General features: G+C 40.6%; 1 protein-coding gene across 1 annotated transcript in view; it reads left to right on the forward strand.

Annotated features, from left to right (window-relative positions):
• The first annotated feature begins 938 nt into the window (after positions 1 to 938).
• KIF26B (kinesin family member 26B) overlaps positions 939 to 24,086 on the forward strand; it is a 263,040-nt gene continuing 239,892 nt past the window's right edge. Inside the window, exon 1 of the mRNA XM_032183779.1 lies at positions 939 to 983. Coding sequence (XP_032039670.1) covers positions 939 to 983 — 45 coding nt within the window. The remainder of the gene's footprint in view (positions 984 to 24,086) is intronic.

Below are 24,086 nucleotides of genomic sequence, written 5' to 3' on the forward strand. Positions count from 1 at the left end.
TCACATTCATAATAGGGCAGGTTAGGAGTGCAAAAACCACAGCTCATTTAAATTGTTTACCAAAGTTTGTTGTAGGCGATGTCATGTTCTTTCCTGCTTCATTAGCACTGGTTGAGTTGTCTTTTGCTTTGTTATACGTTTGCACGCCTCTCAGACTCCATCATGTTGGCCATTGCACCTCATTATTTGCACCTCACAGTAAAAGCTAGATATCTGTGGAAAGCAGGTCCTATTACGGCATGTACTATGTACACAAAAGGGATGTGTCTTTGCTCTTAATCAACAACAGCAACTTTTAAATTAAGAAGAAAGTCTGAGGGTGTAGCTCTCAGTGCTTTTTTTCTCCTGCTTGTGACATGGGAATACTGAATAATCACGTTACATTTGCAGTCATCCATAGGTATAGGTAACTTTCTATTCTGATATGTTAAGATTTTGTTTCTAACACTTATTTAAAAGCTGCATAGTCCCAGAGAAGGGAGGTTAACAAACCCAGGGTATAGGGTCTCCCTATATTTCCAGAGGAAGTAGCAAGACTTGTAGAACAATTTTAAGACTGAGGCCATGAGATGAAGAGATGCAAGTTTCACGTACCTACCATGCAATACTCTGCAAATACAAATGCCTGAGTTTCACTAAAGGACTGCAAGCAAAGAGCTCATTATACAAGGGCCCTGTAAGATTTTAGTACTTATGTTTTCTGCAGAAATCTTCAGGTGAAAGGTGTTGAAAAAATTCAGTGTGCTGTGGTTAAGCTGTATTATCACTCTAACTTATCACAATTGTAATAGTTTAAAATGGATTTGATGATTAAGTCACCATGAATAGTTTGATATGTTAATAAAAAACAATTCTAAGTTGTGAACTGTAAACACAGCTGCTTATTCTGCTTTTATTGCAGAAGCAAATGAGAGAAGAAAAAAAAAAAACACGTTATAATGATAAAAACTTTTGCCAAAGTCCTTGAACTTTTGACGGCTAAGGTATTGGAGGGAAGGAAAAAATTTCCTCGAACATCTCCGCTCTTTTTTTTTTTTTTTTTTCCCTCCTTTTGGCAGCTGTTTTTATGACTGTAGGGAAACGTTACCCTGCAAGGGTTATTCACCACCTGGATCGTTATAACACTATAACCTTTAGGACGTTTCTACCCAGAGGCAAAGGGAGATAGCTTTGGTAAATGGTCTGTAATTCTAGGTCTTAGGTCTTTCACCTTGCCCTGTGCTCGTTGCTTTCTGTTGTGCCTATGGATGGGGAGAAGCTATTATACTGAGAAATCAAAAGCAGTGAAATGCAGGTTGTTATCCTGCTTCCAGATTACCTCAGGGCGGCAACGCAATGAAACCCTTGTGTTCATATTGTGACCGCCTTTTTCTGGGGATTGTTCTTCAGTAAATAGGCTCTGTATATGGCCATGCCTCTGATCTGCAAGTGCTTAAACTGGCAGGCTGGTTCTGTGCCAGCGTGTCTGCAAAGGTCAGTAGTGGTGCCTGAGTGTAAGTGGTTCTCCTGCTGTGAATGAGTGTGCATCAACCAGACACGTCGGCAAGCACTTACCTGGCCATCCCTCTCCCATGCTTGAGGTACCTAAGACCTGGAGCATATACGCTTACCGCAGCATGCTCCTCCTGTAGCAGTTCCACAGCTCTTTCTGGCTCCAGGCTTGCTGGAAGGTGTGGGCTCCTTCATGAAGCACTGTGGTTTATATCCATGTATGTACGCCAAATGGATATCCTGTGCTCACAGGCAGCATAGCGTCATGCTGTCTGTTCAGTGAGTTGGTGTGTCAAGAAGGTAAATGGTACATGTCAGTCGTGTGATGCTAATGCACGAGCACCCTCTCCTGCTCCTCACCTTCACATGATCCCGTGCAAGAAATCTCAGCCAAATTTTGTAGCATGTGCTCACGGGAGCATGACTCTCTTCAGTCTTTAAAAAAGCCATGGTATGGTGACCGCAGGAGGAAATCTTTAATTTGTGAATCAGGAGAGTTCATCTAGAGGCAGGCGCGTGTTGGCCCTTCATTCTCCGTGGTCACTGGGGCTAGAGGAAAATGAATGCGGGTTTTAATACTCAGACCTGTTGGCCTCTTCTTTCAAAACGTGGAATTAAGCCTTGTCTGACTGCCTTCAGCACTGTGCTGAGCTCAACACCTAGTCTGCAGTTCAAACAATGCCTGGTGAAAGTCTTACGGCTTCAAAGTAAGTTTTGTTTGGATGATAACAGAGGAATTTAGTCTGATGGATACGGCTATAAAATAATTTGGAGGAGAGATCCCATTAATAGGGGATGAGTTGCCTTTACCTGTACTGTTTAAAAGAGTGTTTCAGATGCAACACATCATCTGTGTTGAAAACAGCATTAAGTGCTTTATTGCTGCTGTAGTGTGGGAAGCAGTAGAAAGGAATTAGGCTAGCAGAAGAGAGCTTTGACTTGCTGTGAATCACTAATCAGGTGTTGAGTACAGGACTAAATATTAACACCTTTGAGGACACTAAGCATCTGTGAACTCTGCCTTTAATCCTCATAAAGGTACTTGGCATGGAGAAAGAAGCAGCAATTTGTTATCGGGGTTGGCATGCATTTGGAAAGGGTTTGTTGATTTGAGAGGCAGTTCCACATCAGGCCATCAAGCTCCACAGTGAGCTAAACTTCGAGTTCAAGTGCTGATGTGTCAGCGATACTGAACAAATGCTGGATGCTTTCCGGATGTCTGATGAAAGGAGCAGGTAATCAGATTGTACATGTACCTCACTTCCAACCTTTCCTGAACCAGCAGAGCTGCCACCCAGTTGGATGGGGGAGAGAATTGAAGGACAGAAGTGAGGAACAAGCCCTCACGGGTTGAGATAAAGACAGTTTATTAAGTGAAGGGGAAAAACAGAGAGAGAAAAAGGCAAAGGAAACCCCCAGCAACAAACTAATGTAAGCAGTGCAAAAGCAGTCACTTGCCACCATCAGACCCTGGGCAGCTTTAATGCAGGGCAGCTTCCCCTGCAGTTTTATTGCTGAGCATGACGTTGTACGGTAGGGGACATCCCTCTGGTTGGCACATGCCAGCTGTCCCCTTCCAGCCTCTTGTCCACCCCAGTCCTGCTCACTGGGGCAGCAGTGTGAGAAACAGAGGGCCTTGGTGCTGCGCTGGGACACAGGCACATTGTCAATGCCATTTTGGTCAACCATCTAAAACACAGCTCCTTGTGGGCTCCTGCAAAGAAAATTTTCCTCATCCCAGCCATGCCCCGTACACCCTCCCTGTTAACAGGGTGAATGTTGGATTTCAGAGTGCAGTAACCTGGTGGTTTAGCTGATGTCTATTTTGGGAAGAAAGGAAAAACTCAACAGTCAAGATTGGCAGGCTGTCTAAAGCAGTATGCTTCTAAGAGCCTCCTTCTCCATTTCTTTTTGTCTAACTATTTTTTCTTTAGGTTAGCAAAACAGAGAGGGAATCACGTACCAAATGCCCAAACAGATGTAGGAGACTGAGAGGAAAGAATGCAAGGCTCTGTATGTGTGTTTTGTTTGTTTGTTTGTTTGTTTGTTTAACAGTTTTCTGTGGTGTGTTTTACTTGAGGTTGATTGTGGCTACAGACTGTGGATATCTGGTTCTTACAGAATGTAAAGGCTGTAAGCTCGTTTCTTATCTCTCTTTCTCCTCTTCCCCTTTCAAATATTAAATGACTTCCCCCTTACTTCTTCTTTATTTTATCTCTTGTAATTCAGGTAGCTCCCATCCCATTTCTAATTCTCACTGTTAAGTGTTAATTGAAAGACTCAGTAGAGACAGGTGTCTTGGTCTGTCTGTTCAGGTACTACTCGTGGGATAAAAATGCATATGAACACTTAAATTTGGAGGCACAATTTTATTTTTATCACCAAAAATGTATCAGCAAGTAGAAGTGAAAAAACAAGGCCAAAGTTCACATTCAGTTAATCTACTTATCCCAAGCTGCTTAAAGTGTCTATTTTGAATGAAGTTGTGGACCCACTCTCATTTGAGCCCTAAGTTTGAAAAATGTCTGAATAACAATGCTGTAATTGCCATTCCCCCTGGTAACTGAGAACTAGCTGCAATTGCAGGGAAAATACTGAGTGTGCCTGTGGGCTTTCTCAACATGCAAAATAACCCTAAACTATATCCTGCCTTTAAAAACATCAAATACTATTACTGGAGAGCCTATGTTCTTTAGAATAAGCAAGAGGGCGTAGGAAAGGAAGAAAAGGGTCAAATTGCCTACAGCAAGTCTTGTGCTTGAGGTAGTGATGGACTGGCAGGTTGTCAAAACACAGACAGACGCTTCTGTAATGTATGAACAACATGGCATCAGAATGAATGAGCAGTGTTCTGCTTTTCCAGCCTCTTTCCACCCCCGCTGCGTTATTAGCTGCATTGCATAATTTCTGTGTGTGAAACATTTTATAGAGTCAGTATGGTGCTTGTCAAACTACCTGTCATTATCCCCCTTGTAAGGCAGTTATTCTGTCTGCTCCTGCTTTGGTCTGCTCTCTTCCCTATGGGAAGTACAGCACAGCTGACTTGGATTTCGATCTCAACCACTGCCTGAAATTGTCCCTTCGGAAATGCATTGGTTGACTTGATGGGAGCATCATTTGTAGTGAGTGCTGGGACTAGGTCTATCAATAAGCCAAGACTTGGTGCTCTTGGACCAATGAGCGAACGCTGCTCATGTTTTTGTCTTGAATGATTCTGTTAACTTTTTTAAATTATTTGACTGAGGACAGGAGAAATGAATCCAAAGGCAAATGTTCATGGATAAATTTTTGTGAGATAAAATCTGGTCACATAAATGAGCAAATGGCAGTTGACCAAAAACTCACATTCCTTCATATGTGAGGTTGTATCTGTGTGGAAGTCTGGGAGGTTTTACTGGTGATGAAAAAGCTGGACACAGAAGTTGCAATTTCAGGCAATGTTTACAGACTGTTCTAGGACCTCACTTACAAACTTGAGGGGTTTAGCATTCAATTATAAGTATGTTCTATGCATCTATTTGTCTATAAATTATACTTATCTTAAAAGCAAAATATTTTGACTTTCTCCTGGAAGTAAAATGCAGCTGTTTAATTTGGTGACCAAAGCTGTGTCAGAATAACAATACAGCAAATAGACAAAAAAAGGAAAAAAGAAAAAGGTAGGCAAAACTGGGTTCCAAGTTCATCAAATTTGCCAAGTCTAGTCACCTACATTGTTTTACTCTGCCAGGTTTCAGATGGCCTCCTCAAACATAGCAGTGGCTCTGCCAATGCTGCGGGCAAGCCTGTGTGCATGCACCCTTGTACGTGCAGGAGGTGAAGGAACAGCTGGCTGCTCTCCTTTGAGTTTGTGCTCATTTCTGCTGCCCAGATGGGCATAACTCCCTACAGAAAGGGTTGGAAGTGTGTCAGCTGAGGAGATTCTAACACTGCAAGGTATTAAAATCAGAAACATAATTGGGCTGCCACTAATCCTATGCCTGTAAGGCAAACCCGTGACAGCAACAGACGAAGAGGAGGTAGGATGTGAGGGTGTGTGTAATATGGTCGAGGGGACGAAAAGGCTGTGGGAGTCTTCAGGGAGGTTGAAGGGAGGGGTGGGGCTACACTCCGGGTTGCCTGAAGGTGTGGAGTGAAACACAGAGCCAGGATACCTGTGGGAAAAGCACTGGGTTTGGATGCAGGGTAGGAGGAGAGATGGGACATTCAGCAGCTGTAGGGAATTTTCAGCAGCAGACTTGGTCTGCTGGCTTCTGCCCAGACTGCTGTGTCCCAGACTAAACTGTGGCTCTGTGGGCTGCAGGTGGGAACAGACTCATGGCATAGTCTTCATAGTAATCAGGAAAACCATGTTTAATCTTGTTGGATAACTTCTCTGCTCTCTGTGGGGTTGTAGTAAAGGTGAAATAAACTTGGTGGAAGAGAGCTGACTGCTCATGAACTGAAGCCCTGTCCATGCTGTTACAGGGACTGAGCAGCTGGGGCGAGTTATTCCTTCTTGCTGCTGCAGAGCTAGTGTTTTGCTTGCCTGTTGCAGAGCAGTTTGCCAAAGTAATTCACAAATATGCGTGCAGTGCTCAGTGTTATGAACCAAAACAGAAGATTTAGCTTTAGGTGCAGGTGCCCTTTGAGATTACGACCCAATTACGGTAAACTTCTGAAGTAAAAAACAAGACTGGAAGATGCTCTTCTAGGCCTGCTAAGATCAGGTTATGGAAATGCCCCATCACTCCGTTCATGTGAAATGCTGTCCTTGGTCTTCCAGTGAAGGTTTACTGGCTTTCCCTAGCATTAAGTCATCTCCAGACTAACATTTCCTTTCACTGGTGTGATGTGTTTCTGTGTCAGTGTGGTACAGTTCCAGTTCTCTCTTACAGACAGGATGATTTCTTGGCAATCTGTGATACAATTATATGTTGAAGCATGCAGTGAGGGATTATTTTTGGCCAGTGATAAAATGACGATGATTGCACATAATTGCTGAAAACAATTTTGAATTTTATTAATGAGATACTCCAAACAACATCTTGTAGACTATTGTCTCAGTTAACAGCCAATTCGTAAGAGTTAAGTGTTGTGTAATTTGCGTTTATTTCCCCTATTTATATTGAAATGACACTTGCTGTCCATAATTACCCACCCTCCAGATACAAGTTGTTGCTTTTTAGTTGCTGTTTCCCGTAAAAGAAGTGGAAATAAACACACAATTTAGAGTTGTATTGATTAGTCTAATCCAGAGTATAAGTAGGGTTTTTGCTGGGCATCTGTTTCCCTACATTTTGGGAACAGTAGCTACCGAATTGGTAAAGGCAGTGCTACTCAGTGATGATGAAATCATCTCAGCTGAGTGTGCTCCTGCCAGCTGGCTCTGCTTTGGGAAGGAGGTTGGGTCAGGGGTCTCCTGGGGTCCCTTTCAGCCCGGGGGATCCTGTGACCCTGTTTTGTGATCGGTGCCTGCTCCCCCCCGGGTTCCAGTGATGCTGAATCCAATATGAGGAAGGGGGTAGTTCTCCCAGGTTATACATAATGCTTCCCTTTTTCTTTAGGAAGTTTATTTTAGGTTGAAGTTCTAGTAGTCATGTGGGATTATAAAGGTAGGAGAAGCAATTCTCCTCCAGCAGATAAATAGAGAAGGCTTTTATGTGCATCAGTTCTTCCAGCCAATGTTCCAGAATATTATAGGTGTGAGGAAATATAGTCTATTTCAGAAAAATGGAAGGAAAATGCACATTTTCACTCACTTTTGGCGTTGATCATTATCACTCTGTTTCATGATAGTGAAAACACTGAAGCAAACCTACTTTTTCATTCTTCTCACCCCCCAGTAGTTAGAGATGCTGTAGAAATGCATATGGTCGAGAGATGTCTGGTTTGTTGTCGTCCTCCCTATTCGATTTTTTATCTACTTTGAGAGGTATTACTGCCAGTTTCCTGTAGGTGGTGTTAAGTGTTGTATAATATGATTTATCTGACTGCAGGGAAGGATGGAGAGAAATTTCAATTGGCCAATTTTTCTGCTGTGAAGCCCTGATGTTGATAGATACCTATCCGGTGCTAAAGGAACTCCATCCACATTCTTGATATTACTGTCTACAGGAAAGAGGCTGACACACATTTCATACACAGGTTTGTCTCAATCACTGAGCCTTCTTCAGACTTCTGCGCCTCTGGGTAACTCAAATTCTGTGTACTTCTTGAAATTATGTGCTTAAATAATGCCATAAGAAGTAGTTGGTGGAATAATTCAACTATTTGTTTAATCAAATAAGTGACAGTATTCAAATAATTTTTCATCAGAAATGCTGTGATCTGCTGATTCTTCAGTCTCTGCAGGAGGAGCTGATATCTTATTTACTGTGGAATTCGTAAGCTGGGTAGTGTAGGCTGAAGAAAAAGAAACAGAGCATCTTTCTCACTTTCTTCAATGAGGTGTAAATAGGATGTGTCACTGCAGTTCTGGTACACAGGTATGCAGTCTGTTGAATTTCTTGCTTATCTGATGAATTACAGGAGTGTTTCCACAGATGCTACCCAGTGCCGTTTAATCTGGAGGGTACATCTATTCCCCCTTTTTTTCCCACTCTCTCTTTGCTGCTGCTAGCTTTGTATTAGTGCTGATTTGCTCAAGAGGAGCAGAAATATGGGATTCAGAAATGCATTGCTTGAAATGAAAGCTTTCCACATAGCTGTTAAATCTTTGAAGCTGATGATAAAATATTTGCTGTTTTTTTATTATTTTTTTTTTCCTGTAAATTTATGAATGAATTTCTGAAGGCTGAGAGGAACCTCATGAAGTTCAACAGGGAGAAGTGCAAAGTCTTGTACTGGGGAGGAACAACCCCAGGCACCAGTATTTGCTGGGGGCTAGCCAGCTGGAAAGCAGCTTTGCAAAAAAAGATTCTGGTGGACACCAAGTTGACCGTGAGACAACAAGGTGCCCTTGAAGAAATCCCTGAAGGGAGGCTGTTAAGAAGACCAAGCCGGGCTCTTTTGTGTGGTGCCAAGTAATACGATAAGAGGCAATGGGCACAAAGTGGAACACAGGAGCATCCCAGAACACTTTTTCACTGTGCAGGTGATGGAGCACTGGCACAGGATGCTCAGAGATCCTGCAGAGCCTCCCTCCTTGGAGATTGCAAAAGCCTCCTGGACATGGTCCTGGGCAACCACCTCCAGAGGTACCTTCCAACTTCAACCCTTCCATGGTTCTGTGAATTCTTTCTTGTGATTTCTCCCAACAGTGAGTTTAACAGCTCTTGGCCATTTCCCTCTGCTTTGAACAGGACTTGAAGAATAAGTAAATCTTGAATGATTAAAATTGTAGCTCTTGAAATGGGATGAGTTGGTGAGAAGAAAACTGAAGCATAAGAAACTTGAAAATCTGACAATTGGGATCATTTGATCAAACTTTAAATTTCCTGATCTAATCATAGTTTTCTTTGGCTTTTCTAGAAGTCTGCAGTAATCATAGAAATGAAATATTTCCTTCAACTTTGCAGATAACACTGGAAACACGTTAGTTTGTTGGGTCAATTTTGAAGAAACGGTGCTATTAAACAGGTGTATAATCGAACAGGCTTGTAAATAGTAATCACTGAGTGAGAAATTACGGTCTCTTTTAGGCACAGGGAGTATCTAATTAATCCCTGAAGCTATGGGTGGGCTAGAATACACCTGCTGTGATGTCTGGAAGATGAGACCTTAGGTGGCAAGGGGCAGGAGAGCAGAGGGATTAACTCCCTATTTAAAAACAAAGCAAACCCCAAATACAAACCACAGTATTTCTTTTTCTCCAAGCTTATTGTAGAACTATCATTTTTATTTTCTGTGTAGGTCTGCCTCTGACACTTTGGATTACTTTCAAATTTTGTGACGGGAGGATCACACCCGGATGACTCATTCACAGAAGGAATATCTGTCCATCAGGCCCCTTACATATTTTTGTTAACAGACATCGAAGGCTATACATAGTAAGCACACAGTTAGTGGTACTTGCAGGAGGAAATGGTAGTCTTGTGCAGAGGTATCTCTGTGCTCTGATCTTCCTGTGAAGGGTGGGTTGGAGTCTTTCGGTCTGTATCCGTGCGTGTATGCTTTTTTTATTTTTTAGAATCTTTATTATGTGTAATCTCGGGAGATCTGCAGATACCAAAATGGCTTGTGTCAAATAAATCAACTAGCATGTGAAACATGAGTATATACCTTTTCATAGAAAATTTTATTTTTTCCTCTTTCAAGAATAACATTTTTAGTCATCTAGTGTAACATCTCGTCAAAGTTGAGGAATATTTCATTATTAAAGATAAACACTTTTTTACTTGCAAAATGGTTTCAGCTGTGTTGTGGTTGGATGTGAATGTGAGACAAACCAGAAATAAAGTGGAACTTAATTCCTTTTGGACGGTTATGCACTGTTAATTCTGCAGTACACGCCTTACAATTTTTGTGTGTGCATGTCGGATGTTTAAAACAGTTCCTTGGGTGCTTGAATTTGTAAATTAAGCTGAAGCAGGAGAGTGAGTGTGGAATTCAGGGCAATATATTGTCCTTAGTCTTTGTACTGTCTCAGATACATATCTAAAAAGTAAGGTTTTCTCCCAGATAATCCTGTTGTTTTGTATTTTGTTAGGGAGATTGATTGATAGCTTGTTTATAAATGATTGATAGCTTGTTTACAAACACTAGTGTGCTGATTATTACTATCTTAATTTTGCAATAATTACATGCTCTGTAGATTTTAAGAGGGCTGGCACTGAGTAGGAGGTACAACATCTGAAACCAAATGCACGTCACTGGATAGAAGCCCTGTTGAAGTTGGTTGTTCCAAAGATGGACTGGTCCCAAGAACCTAAGAAGTTGTAGGATAAGTGATAAGACTTCTACTGTGCCTTCTGGTTTGCAGCTTCTGATAATGTATCCAAACAGTATAAAGTAATGGAGTTTAACTTCAGAAGCTTTAGTCACTTTTTTTTTTTTCTATGTATTCTACATTTTCCTTATTCTATAGATTAAAGTATTGAGTTCAGTATGTGTGTGTGTTTGTTCCCCCTCCTGCCCAAAACTTCAGGTTCTGTGAAACCTTGGGATTAGCATCATGAGTGCTAATTATTAGTCTTACTAATAATTACTAATTATTAGTATTATTTTATTCCACTAAATCTGTGGTGGGATAGACAGGTTGCAAATTAGTTCTCCTTTTAGAATGAGCGTTACATGTTTGTCTTAGAGCCACGATGTTGCATACAGAGAGCATTTATCTCCCTTCTTCCCCTGCTTGATTTGCTGCCCCAAGGGAAAGCAGGACCTTGAAAAACAAGATTTGATTACATGAGTGAAGGAGAAACTGACCTTGAGATGCTGTACCTTCTATAATTGGAGGGAGGGAGCATAATGGTTTAAGCATATACTTGGTTGGAGAGAGATGTGCAAATCTTGCTTAGGGAGGCAAAACTCTGAAGCTCAATTACTGTCTTACCTGAGAGGAGCTTAATATTTTTGTCCCTGCTGTTTCATTTCAGGAATGGTAACTGATGTCGCAGGCAGTAATAGGAAAGAAACCTTCACAAAACCTTTCCAGAAGCTGACATTTCACGCTGAGCTCTTTTGTCTGGCAGCAGCTGGCTTGGCAGCTTGCAATCTTGAGCTCCAGGTGTTGGAGCAACCTTCACTCCAAAACCTGTCCTATTATTCTGCCTCTTCTCCTGTAGCTGTATGATCAGCGACGTGTTTTGTGAGGTACAGGAGTGCTGACGGTTGCTGCCCATGCCTGAGAAATGAGATGTTTCCGGGTCCCTAACTATTATCTAGACATAGCTGACACTTCAAATGAAGCTTTGACGTCAACATGAAGTGGTCGTTGGTGTCTGTGAGCTAATCCTCTGTGCCTAAGGTCAGCACTGTTTATGTGAAAATAAGCACAGGAAAGATTTTTTTTTTTTTTTTAAAGCATTCTTTTATGTGCCTTCAGACTTGTTTTGATGCCAGTTTCAGGCACTTTATGACACTTAATGTCTGGATGTCTCTGGGGTCTTGTGAAGCCGTGAGGGTTTCAAGTGTGATGGAACGACTTCTGTCCGAGTGTTTCTGTTCAGGCAGATTGCAGTGCTCCTAATATATGTACTTGGGCCTAGGCAGTTAATCTATTTGTCAATACAAGGATCAGCTATTATTAACTTTCTGAAACTTACATACTCAGGCTTTTGTAATAAACTGTGACTCAGTACTTAAGTCAGGTTCTTGTTACCATTGCCTGACAGGAGGACTTCCAGGCTTGAGACACAGCCTGCAGAGCCTATTGAACGTTATGCTTCTCAGAGAGCACCTTGGAAGAAAAACAGCATCAAACCACCAAGATGAAAAGTGCTAGAGAGCCTTCATCTCATTCCTTTCTGAATGCTGCAAGGCTGCTGCTTAAGCACTTGAACTCCTTCCTGAATTTGAGGGTTTTCTTTTGTCATTTACTGGATTAATTGCTGTTACTTGGAGAAACAATGAAATGTCTTTATTTTCCAAATGGAGAAGTGGTGTTGCATGTTAGTCCTGTCCTGTAAGGCTCCTGTAATGCTTCTCCTGGACTGATAAATGTCACAAAAGCTACCAATATGCTTGTTTTTTCATCAAGACACTGCTGAAAATGGTCTGGTACTGGACCCTGGAGCACCTTGTACTTGCAGTGCCATGCTCCACGTTTTCTCAGCCTGACAGTGAACTGAAAACTATTGATCAAGAATGTTTTTTCAGCCAGCTGTGTGCTTCTTTAGTTGTAATGTGATCTAAACCATATTTCCTTAGTTTATTGGAGAAGATCATGTGGTTTAGCTCCAATACATTAAAGCAGTCACGTTGCACATCTACTACTTTTCTGCCATCTTTTAAGTCATATATTGACTTGACTTTTTTTTGTTGTCTCTGACTGTTCTTACTCCCTGCATGATTCTAAGCCAAGTATTTTTATTTAATTTTAGTATTTTTATGGCTGTCAAAGCTGTACTGACCATACCTTTTCATTGCTTCCTTCCTACTGCTAGTAATTCTGTCTGTCCTTTGGGGGTTCTACCTATCCTGTAAGAACTCATTAAAAACTGCTTTATTCTTTGTGTTCACAGCAGTTCGCATTAAACCATGCCAGCCTAAATATATTCCATGTACCTACCTGTATTATATCTTTTTTTTTTTTCCTGTTTTTCTATCCCTAGTTCTTAATTATGTTTAAAAAATAGAGAAAAACAAAAACCGTGAAGACTAAGGCAAAAGTAACAGTCGGTGCTGTGACTTCAGGTATTTCTCCACCTTTTCCATTGGTTAACAGAAAACTTTCCTATGCTATTGGATCTGTGTATTCTGCACTCTGACCTATTTCTGTATGTTAATCTAAATTCCCTATAGTCATTTTAATTTCTCTTGGTAGTTGCAATTCATAGCGTGTCTGTGTCTTAGCCTTTGGGACTTTCATATCCCTGTGCTCGTACTAGTCTCTTTATACTTGCTGTTATCAATGTATCTTTGTTTTCATTTTTTTACAGCTCCTTTTTGACTTTTAAGATGGTGAAAGAGCTCTTGATGAAGCCGTATTGAGCTCCCGTTGTATATCTTGACTTTCATCCCCCAGAAGACCACTTTGCTGTTGGGTCTTTTAATGTTACCCTCCTATAGAAAAGAACTGCTTTTCATTTTCCCTTCTGAGTTGCTTCCTATGGGATCACAAACTCCCTGGCCTCCCTCCCCTTTCTTGCTCATTGTTTCAGGAGCACTTCAACCTAAAATGCCTTTTATGCTTAGAGTCTGGCAACTGGAGGCATTTGTGACAAAGGGGATTTACAAATGTGATCACTAATTTTGATATAAATGACAAACTAGGGTGACTCGAGGCTGAGGGAAACTTGAGTCCGGAAGGGCTCGTGTTACTCACAATCGGATTAAATATCTAGAAGGGGAGAAACTCTCATGCATCAGGGCACAAACAAACCCCTAAATGAATTGGTATGAGATGGATGAACCACTACTGTGATCAGATACAGCTATTTCTGCGCTTTGCTGATAACCTGAGGGGTGGCAGATTGGTGTACGGTCTGTCAGAAAGAAGGGAGAAAAGAACTGCTTCTTCCAGTGTCTGTCAATATGTTTGTATTTCTGGATAAGGATTATATAATCATAATAAACATCAGTGTTGCTACTGGCTGTGATAGGAATTATTTCCTCTGGGTATGTGTGAGCTGTGTATGGGATTAGGTGCCAGTATCTCTAATGGTGGTGTCCATAGAGGAATTTCTTTCAAAGTTGGCGGTGATTTTAAATCTACCCTTGTAACAATTAATTTGGTTTATAAATGAAATACATGCAATTATTTCTCAAAAAAAATAAAAATAAAAATAAAAAATATATATACATATATATGCAGAGACAGAGGTAGATTCCTTAAAGATAACTAAAATGCTGTAATTTTCATGTTGTGGTCGGTCCGTAGAACATTTTCTTCTGTATTAGCCAGCACGATCAGCTTCATGCTTATTGTCCATGCCATGATATTCAAGTCACAGATACCTTCAGATGCACAGCTACTTTAAGCACAGAGAAACTGAGCCTCCTCTATTGATGCTGTGCATGTGTTAGTGAGGAATATGGCAAACATGGATGGAGACTAGCCATAATTTCACTCTGAAGTTCGTTATTCTGTCAAATTTTTCTGCTTAAAAAGTACTAACAGTCCTTCAGCTGCTTGCTTTTTTGATGCAGCTTAAATCATGTTCCCATAACACCCTTTGTCTCAATACTGTTTATATATATAAAGTTATATATATATATAAAACTATATAAAGTTATATAAGTTATATATATATATAACTTTTAATTTTTAATCTATCACTTGGTATATAGAGCAAATAACAAGCTTTGGAAACTAGGAAATTGCTTTCCATGGGAGTGCTTGTTTGTTTTGGGATTCCTGTCTGGTTTCCTAACCAATTAACAAAATGGTTTTGCTCTGTTCTTAAAAGCATTGCTGTGGAGGAAGGGGTGTTGAAAGCTTCTTAAACATAGTTGTAACTGTGAGGGAGACAGACCACCCGTTTTCAAAACGTTCCAGAGAACAAAAGACGTTCATACTGACAGATCATATGTTCTGTCATTGTAATACCAAACTATTAAGAAAAACTGTCCCTCAAGGCAGAGCATTTCATTTATTTTCCTTTGAGTGAATAACTTGTTTATTAAGATGAACTAAGTGCCTAAATCCAGATTGTACTGCACACAAGGAAAATTGATTTATCACAGCTCTTTGGTATTGGATGTTTTGTATTTAGAGAAATTATCTTTAGTTTTATATTAATGAGAATATTTTGATAGAAGCAGTGGGATGAAGAATCAACTCCTGCTCTAGAATATGCAAAGGATTGTTTTTAAACCCTTTTATTTGTGAAATTGTGGTGGTGACTAACAAGATCTGACAACAGGCACAGGGAGTGAGCAAGAGAGTCGAGGACCACGTGCATACCCGTCTTCATTTGCTCTCTTAAAACGAGTAAGGAAAATACTTGGTATTCTTACACAAGCACTGGATTTTCTTTAGGGGAATAAAGAGAAACAGGCATGCTCATGCTGAATTTTTAAGCAGGTTCTGCACATGTATTTTAAGTAGGGGTCATATGGTCAACATGGACTGTTCCATCAGAAGACATGGCATTCCTTTCCTTGGAGTGATATCAGTTGTTTCCCTGAGAGGACTGAAGAAAGGAAGGGGAAGAGGATGAACTCAACAAAGCAAAGAAAGGAATTCTGCATAAGGCAGGGAAACGTTTGAGAAATTATGTGCTTGTGTGTGAATGCGGAGGTGTGGGAGGCAAAAATGTTCTGTGTCTGCATTTGCATCTACGCCTGGGATCTTGATCTGGCTAAAGAAGGGACTGAAGCTCGGGGAGACAGTGGGCACACAAGAATTAGTGGTAACAGTTATAATCAAAAGGAAGTAAAACCCAGCACCAGATGGTCTAACCTTGCGCGGTGCTACTCAGTCATCTCGTGGGGACACATGGTGCTGATTAAGCTTAAAAACTGCAAATAATGATATAAATTAGCTGGCTAGTGCTAGACTGTTTATGATCCCTAGCTTTGCAAGATTTTGTTACCTCATCTGAAAAACATCAACTCACAATCATGTCTTAAGCTTTTGGGAAAGGGTTTAAGGAAAACCATCGGTAACATTGCTAATGATTTCCCCTTCCCATTCCCCTTGATCTTCCCTTTTTTTCACTTAATTCTCCTCTATTACGCTCACTTTTATGTGCATTGTAGCTTTTAGCACGTTGGAACTGGTCGTGGTTTTTCATTCCATTCTGTCAACTTGGGCTCAGACCCCTCTCGACTCTTCAAGCTGTGTTGGGACATGGCTTTCTAACTCAGCTATGCCACTGAGACTTGGGAGTAAAACCTTCTCTGACAGGCTGTGAAGCTGAGAAAGCCACAGTGATGCTCAGCCTCACTTCCTCCATCTGTGAAAAGACGAAAAAAGGGTGGAATGAAGTGTGTGTTAGCTGTCTTGTTTTACAGGGATTGCAAGCTGCCCAAGGAACATGTGGACCTTAGCTGAGCGCTTGAACAGTGTGTAGCACGTGTGCTGACTTCAGCTGATTTCTCTGAACCACAAAACAAGCAGTGTTATATTGTTCCTATCTAGCAACAAGGATCATCGAGGGAAGGATTAGATTTAGAAGTTGCTGTTTGAGGACAGCTAATGTAGCCACCCCAAATATTGTTATAAGATCTTTCTAAAACCTGCGCCAAAGTTGACACATAGCTGTGCTGTGTGCTGTATGTTGGAGCCTGTTAATTCTGACCCTGTGTGTGCTGGGTGTCTTGTTCTGTAATCACCCCAGACACCTGAGCAAATAGAGATAAAGCATGAATAATCTGGTTGGCCAGGAATATGTCTACAGTAATTGCATAAAACTCAGGAACACACTCTTTAGATAATAGTATGCTGCAGCTCAGCTTCCCAACCAAGATGTTTCTCTGCAGCCCACACATCATTTATTTTTCTGTTTCCCTCTTTTGGGGGAGGGGAGAGGCAATATTCTACAGAGCCTTCTGAATGCAGTCTTTCTTTTTTCCCTTCAAAAGTATCATTCCCCCAGTAGATGCAGACACTGCCGTGTGGTCTAAGCACAAAATAGATTGCAGTCAATTCTGCCATCTGCTGATGATCCATTCTGGCAGCTTGCCACCATACTTGTAACAGGGAGCTAAATCCAAATCAGTTGAGGACCCTAAGAGGATTCTTTCCACTGGTAGGCCTGTGCTATAAGTAAAGAAGGGCAAAACTGGGCCTGTCTTTTAAGAAAAACAATGATTTTGTGCTACTAGAATTATTCTTGGTTACAAATCAGGACTCACAGGCAAGAACTTTAGTATGACACTGTTAATAAGGCTGTAACAGGAACATGCAATCTCTAAATACTGCTGATTGCAAAATGTGGAAACTGGTCAGTGTTTTGAATCTGAATATCCTCAATTGCTGGGGAATTTAGGCAATAAGATGGGATTTGATTTGTAAGGGATTTAAACCTTGCCTGTGTTGTGCTCAGGACATACCAAGCTTGCTTCTCTTGCAGTTTGGATACAGCTAGAAGTCTCAGCAATGTATTTGTGTGCTGAAGAATTGCTGAGGGGAAGCCTTCAGAAACTAAGGACCTTACATTATTTATTATTACTATTATCATCAGCATCATCACTGGGAAAAAGTAAAGAACAAAGTAAAATTGTTTCCATCTGTTGATTTACATCTGTATGCCTAGTGTTTGCTATGTCCTGGATTCCTAGTACTTTTCTGAATGTATCCAGCACCAAAACCTACCTTTTGAGCCAATCTCTTCCAAAACATTGAACCATGAAGGGGACAAAAGTGAGAGGAAATTTGCAATAAGCCTGCAGTAGATGACTTATGGAACATGCTATGAGGATACGAGGGATACAATACTGAAACAATCTCTCAGAATGAAATTTCTTTAACATTTAATTTGTATATTCATTTTTTATATAAAATAAACTGCTGCAGTGTTAGCAGTAGTCAGGATGCAAATGGTCTCAGATCAGCCAAATGTTTTTTTTAGGAGTCAGATTAGTCATGAGAGGAGGGAGGGTAAAAAAAATCACTTGTGGTATACTGTACTTCAGTCTGCATTTTTAAGGGGTTTATATCTTCCTGAGAAAAGTCAGTTGTTTAGAGCAGTTTGTTAGTCCTTGCTGGGCCATGTTTCTAGAAACTGGATGACTCCTGCGGCAGATTTTCTTCTCCATATATACCTTTACTTGCTGTCCTCCTTTACTTGGCCTCAATTTCTGCCAGGTAGGCTGCAAAGGACTTCGCATAAAAGCAGGAGGATGGCTAGAGAAAGATCGGAGCAGACATCAGATAATGACAAAGTCACTAGAAATTTTAGTCTCCAAACCTGGAAATACTTAACCATGCGCTTTATTTTATGTCCCATGACTAATTCTAAGAAAAGCAGCGGGGCCACTGAGACTTTGGTTCAGTGCAAGGGGGAAGCATTACATAGCTCCAATCTGTAGTGTGGCTTGGTCTGTTAAATGGCACCTACTTGGCAAAAAAGTTCACTACTTTGTATCACACCATGTTGATGACTTTGTTTTTTGACTGAAATTCAAAGACAACCTCAACATTAAAAAGTGAAAAGAGGAAGAACATTTCTCCTCAACTGTGGCTTTCTAAATGCACTTTATACTTACTGCTGTACAGTCCTAGATATTTTTCCTCTCCCCGCTTCTTGACTGGAGCAGCATAAAGTTATCCATCAGGTAACAACAGCCCACATCCCCAGTAAAAGGACCAGATGTAAGTTGGGGTGAAGGAAACGAGGGGAGAGTGAGTGGGCATGAATTGAAGAGGTTCTTGGGCTCTGCACTAATTCAAGCTCTGGCTTGGATTACCGCCAGCCACTGGGGGTTACAGTACTGTGGGAGGGGAGGGAAAGGGTAGCTAGACTGATTTATTTAGCAGTTAATTCAAGTGGTTTGTAAGCTTTTGAATGCTGAGCAATCAGCCCAGTAGGGGAGCTCTTCCACTGTGTCTTGTGATGCGCGCTTGCTATTAAGTGTTTATAACGGAATAAAAGCATGTTGTGTTAAAACAGTGTGTGCTTAACAAGCAGCATGCCTCTTAGCTAATCTAACAGACATCCTGTGTTTGGTTGGAGAAGTATAAGAAGTCAGCATGGCCTTTTTTTTTTTTTTAAATGTTTAAATTCTCATTGACCTCCATCCTCTTAGGAAATAACTGAAAAGTTAAACCCGCAAATTCTTCAGCTTTTCTTAAAACCTTAGGTGGTTTGCTGACACAGACATTGAGAAAGAGGACATCAAATGTCTTACCATGCCTGAATGCCAGTCAGAATGCATGGATTTTTATTTCAACAAGCGTCTAAATGTAGAATAGATTTTTAAAGTGACCTGTAAATAACTGGAACCTCATGCCTTTTTATTATTACAATAATTTATTTATTTCTGTTTTCAAGTAAAAACCTTTAAGTTTGCTGTCTGTACTCCCGAGTTCTATCAGGAGTATTTAGCTTATGAGCTCTCTTATCAAAGCCAAGCTTGGGAATTCATGTTCTGGAGTGGAAACAGGACATGTTAATTAAAGATATGATATATATTAGCTAAAGGTGACTTATCCAAAATTTTAACTGTACAGTCAAATAAATATAAACAAAATAAAATGTCTTCTAAATTAGCCTGGTCCAAAACATCTTCTGTTCTTGACAGATACCTAAGGTTGTCAGGATAGGTGGTGGCAAGATAGATATTTGGCGTGCAGGAGAGATCAGATATGTAGTGTGCATTTTTAGTTGTGAAGTAGTAGAAGAGATTTCTAAGCAAGAACTTAAAAGGTACAGTGCTAGAGGTAAATAAGGGGTGGCAAGTAGTAACTGTTTTTTTGCCAATTTGTTTTGTTCTACTATATCTTGCAGGCTCCTGTGCAGTTGCAAGGATTTGTGCGTGTTGTGAGGGAGGAAAGAGGCTGGTGTCCAACTTGAGAGTGCAGGTTTCTGGGCTGCTGTGGGAGCTGGCTGGCAGGGCCTGGAATGTGCAGTCCCTTCCCAGTGGGGCATCCTCACTTCAGGGAAGCTCTGCTGGCTGAAGCTCTGTGCTGCTGGAGTGGGCCAGCTCCTCACCAGACTCTATAGGCTGTGGAAAGCCTAGGTCTTGTCAGCTTGTGTCTCACAGCACCCCCACCCCATGTGCTGCAAGATGTGTTTCTGATGTGGAATGAAGTAGTCTTTCACAGGAACAAATGTCACTGTCTGCAGTGCCAACCTTCTGTCTTGCCAGGGAATCAGAATGGTCTCTAGGTAACTTTGCAAAATATAGATCCCAGCCACTGAACACTATGAAAACAAAGCAGACCTCAATTCTTTGTATTTGATAGGAAATAATGGAAAGGATACCTTGTGTGCTTGGGTTTGCTGAACATTAAGTGTTGCTTGAGAAACTTTTGCTCACCTCCTACCCTTTATTTTGATTAATACTTCGCTATTGGTATCATTTGTGGTGCAAGCCATGTTGTCTCACCTGTAAAATCAACATTAGATGTTAAATATACTGAGAACTATATAATCCCTGCAGTTTCTCTTACCCTCTCATACAAAGCTTAGACTCCCAGGTGATTATAACTAGCTTTTATTTAATCACCAGTAGCTTATTTATTTATTTCCATTTCTTTCAGCTTAGCTTATTTCATGCTGCTGTTTCTATTCTCTTGCCACAGAATCTCCATAATATTCTTCCTCCTTCCCTCAGTAACCGCATACTGTGTCTGAAAATGCTTGCTCCTTAGGGAGGATATTTTACTTGTCCCCTTGATACTGGTTCATGCCTGCAGAGTGTTTCAGCTGTAGTTCTTGCCTGGTACAGGTAAGAACTGCATTTGACCCAAATTTTTGGAAAGTACTACTCCCTCTTTAGTGAATGTTATGTGGATTCTGTTTCGGTGTAGATCAGATATACAATGGAAATCATGCAGCAAATGTTATATTCCTCCTAAAACTTGACAGCTGCTGATAATAGACAGGTATTGAGCCTTCCCATGGTTCCTATACAAAGTAAAGGTATGTTCAAGGCTGCCACAGCAAGGCACCAACCATATAGTAAAATATTTGCCTCCTTACAGCTGTGTTTTTTTTTTTTTTTAAGATGTAACTACTTCTGCCTTCAGAATCTGTATTTACATCAGAGTGAATTGCATGTTTCATAGGCTAAAAAAATAAATAAAAAGCTGTTTCAATACAGCTTTACAAACAGTAGGCACCAAGACCACTCCTCCTTCTTTTATCTGTGTAATACTGAAATACCTTCTATGAGTCATTGGTGCCGGTCAGGTCTTTGCACTCTTTAGTCTCTGGAGAGGTTATTATTAAAAGTCTTTTCAGTAGGCATGGCAGCAGCCGTTAAAGTACATTTTTCTTACAATAAATAAATGTTTACCTGTAAGAAATAAAGTCCAGCATTTCTGAGCAAGAAGAGTCTTGGGTGTTAATAATAAGAGTTGTGAAATATGCAGCCGATTTCTGAAATAATTCCAGATCAAGGCTGAACATATTGAGCACTGTTACACTGTATGTAAACAACAGTATTTGTGTTGGAGCTGGATCAAAGCACTTTTTTTTTTCTGTTATAAATGGCTAAAGAATGAACAGGTCAGTGACTAGTGATTAACATCCATTTTAGTCATTTCATGTCTGCATGATTAGCAGCGGGCCTCCTTCCAGGCTTCACCTGTTTCATGTGGCGCTCCCAAACTGCAGGGCCTGCAGGCTCTGCAGCTGAGTATTCAGGGAAGCAAAAGACTGTTCAACAAACACAATTACGGGGACTCATTTAAATGAAAATTAAAATAAGCCAAAGTACTTTTTCAAAACTCCCAGCTGATCTTTTTACTGAACTGAAGAACCAACTTATTTTCTGCCTTCTTTTCGTCTCTTGGCTCATTGCGGATCCAAGATGTTTTACTTCTTACTCGATGAGTTAGTTTCTTTAACAACTTCTGCTGGGGAACTTTCCTGACATTGTTTCTAGAAATAGAAATAAATAAGGAATTGCTTACAATTCATTCACTACATTGTTTGCATGCCGAGGAATTTGAATAGATGACAATGGTAGGCCTTGCACAGTCTGAACTGACTAGCATGTTATGCTGGGTGGAAAGAGCTTTCCTGTAGTCTCCTGCCTGCTACAGAATAAATGGTAATGGCAAACGCTTGGGTGCAGCAAGGCAGAGAGGAATGCTTTCCTGTGTGAGTGGAGACCTCTGTATCTGCCAACAGAAGGCATTAATTCCCCTGTTTGCTACCTGCCTTGATCTGAAGTACCCGTGCAGTGCAGCCTCCTGTTGTTGAGGCTCAGGACAAGCCTGTCAGCAGGAGGATGGAAGCTGTGAAAGTCGCATAGCACTGATGGCATGCCTCTGGGTAGTGCTACACAGAGTCAGCATCGAAACCAGGATAAGGACCTGCGGTAATGCATGAGACCTGCAATGCTCCTTGAGGTAAAGCTTTGTGCGCTGACTTTTGTTTCCCTGTTAAAAAGAAAGGAAAATAGCACATGTGATAGGTTAAACTGCATGAAGCAACTCCATTGTGGAGATTTGATAGTAAATATTGGGTTTACGTGGGCTTTTTACTTTCTAAATTGTTTGGGCATTAACTTACACTTCAGAGAGAGATTGATCTCCTTCCAGTCAAACCCCAGGCCTACCCCAGCACTGATTTGAAATCCTGTTTTTGCATTGTTTTTTTGTTTTCTTCTTCTCCCTTTTTCTTAAGAATTATAAAAGGAGGGGGAAAATCCCAAACCAACAAACAAAATTAAAACAAATCCCAGATGGGCCCTTTTTCTGAAGCATACTTGGCGTACCTTCTGCCTTTGAGAAATTTATATGTCCTGTGGAAGGCTACAGATTTTTTATCAACAAGTTTTTTTGTGGTATTGTAACCTGTTGGTCCTAAATACAGATCCTAGTGATCAGTTGGTCTTTGATTATATAGGAAAAAAAATTAGTTCCTCCTGCAGTAGGAACAGAAATATTGATGCTAAACAGAAGCATTATTTTAATGCAATGATTTTGTTAAAAAATGAAACCAAACCAGTTTCTGTCCTTTAGCCAGTTCATCCTCTGTTACTAGGCCTGTCACTGGGAGCATCAGGAACCAGTTTGTATCCCAAAAACGTGCTTGCTCTCATTTGAAAAAGCAAACCATTCTGCAGCAGTTATCATACCTCTAGCACCCCTTTTTTTCTGATGTAAATAAGGTGTTTTAGCCTTGGTTAGTAGATACAGGGAAGGTCATAAAGAAGTGATGATGGAATGGGTTTTAATAGATTTTCTTTCACTTGTACCATTCTATACAGGTTTTTAGAAAGGAGAAAAGAGGTGTGCTGTAAGTCAAACATAACTACCAGGTTGTAATCCTCTGGAAAATGCCACTGATGAATCCATTTCCTTATGCAAGTACTCTCAGCTTCAAACGAATCCTGAAGATAAATTTGGCTTCCTGAAGGGAAATAAGAGGACCAAATTACAGGGCAGCCATGAAATGCTTGGGCTTGTAGGGTTTTAAGTGTACTCAGAGTTATTCAAAGATATTTACCAGGTGGTGGCAATGTCTTATGTAGGAAAGAACTAGCAAACTAAAAATGTGACTCATGTCAAGCCATAAAAGTAATCACAGTTGTTTAGAAGAGTTTCTGTTTGTAACCTTTCAAAGAAGAGATGACCAGAAGAAAGAAGAAAAAAAATATGTTTACACAAATACAAATGCCCACTTACAGGAAGCTTTCAGTTAGATCTGTTTGGTATTTAGGTACGATTTTGTGCTTGTCATTACTGGCTCTCCTCAACATGCTGCTGGGATGTGAGAAATAGGATAATAAAAAGTCATTTTGAAGTCAGTTATTTAAGCTATGCTCTGTTCCCTTCTATAGGGTTCAGGAGTTTGGAGTATTTCTGAGGTTGGTTTAATGCAAGTAAGATATTTTGGACATAATGTGCTGTTATAATGCCATACCAATTACTGTAAGTAAGCTGGAGTGGAAGAAGAGATAGCAAGTAGCATGAAAAACATTAAATGTTCAAAGGAAATCTATGAGAAGTTGTGGACACACAATGTAAAATGATGTGTTTCTATTAGGTGTTTCTTTTAAGATCCTGTCACTTTCACCTCTCTTTGGAAGAGGCATCTCCTCTTTTTAAAAATAGAGAGGGTCTCCGATGGAACACATTGTTTCTACAAAGGAAGAAACTTAGGTGTAATGAATGGAGTTTGTGCAAGGAATGGTGCATGAAATTTCCTCTAGTTGAAATGCTAAGTCTGCTCAAGCTCACTACGTTGGATTCAGAAAGGTTTTTAGGCATATACTTCACAGCAAACTTGTGGATCTTGGCTGTCTGTATGCAGGGAGTTTTAAATGGGAACCTGTATTATAGGGCTGAGCAGAGGTTGGGTTTGAAACCTACCCTTGTGGCTTGTGTTCTTTTCATTGTAGTTAAGCAGCAAGGAGCTGTCAGCACCAGTGTAGGGAGAGGGGGAGGT

This window comes from Aythya fuligula, chromosome 3 (assembly GCF_009819795.1).
Source record: "Aythya fuligula isolate bAytFul2 chromosome 3, bAytFul2.pri, whole genome shotgun sequence".
Classification (NCBI taxonomy): domain Eukaryota; kingdom Metazoa; phylum Chordata; class Aves; order Anseriformes; family Anatidae; genus Aythya; species Aythya fuligula.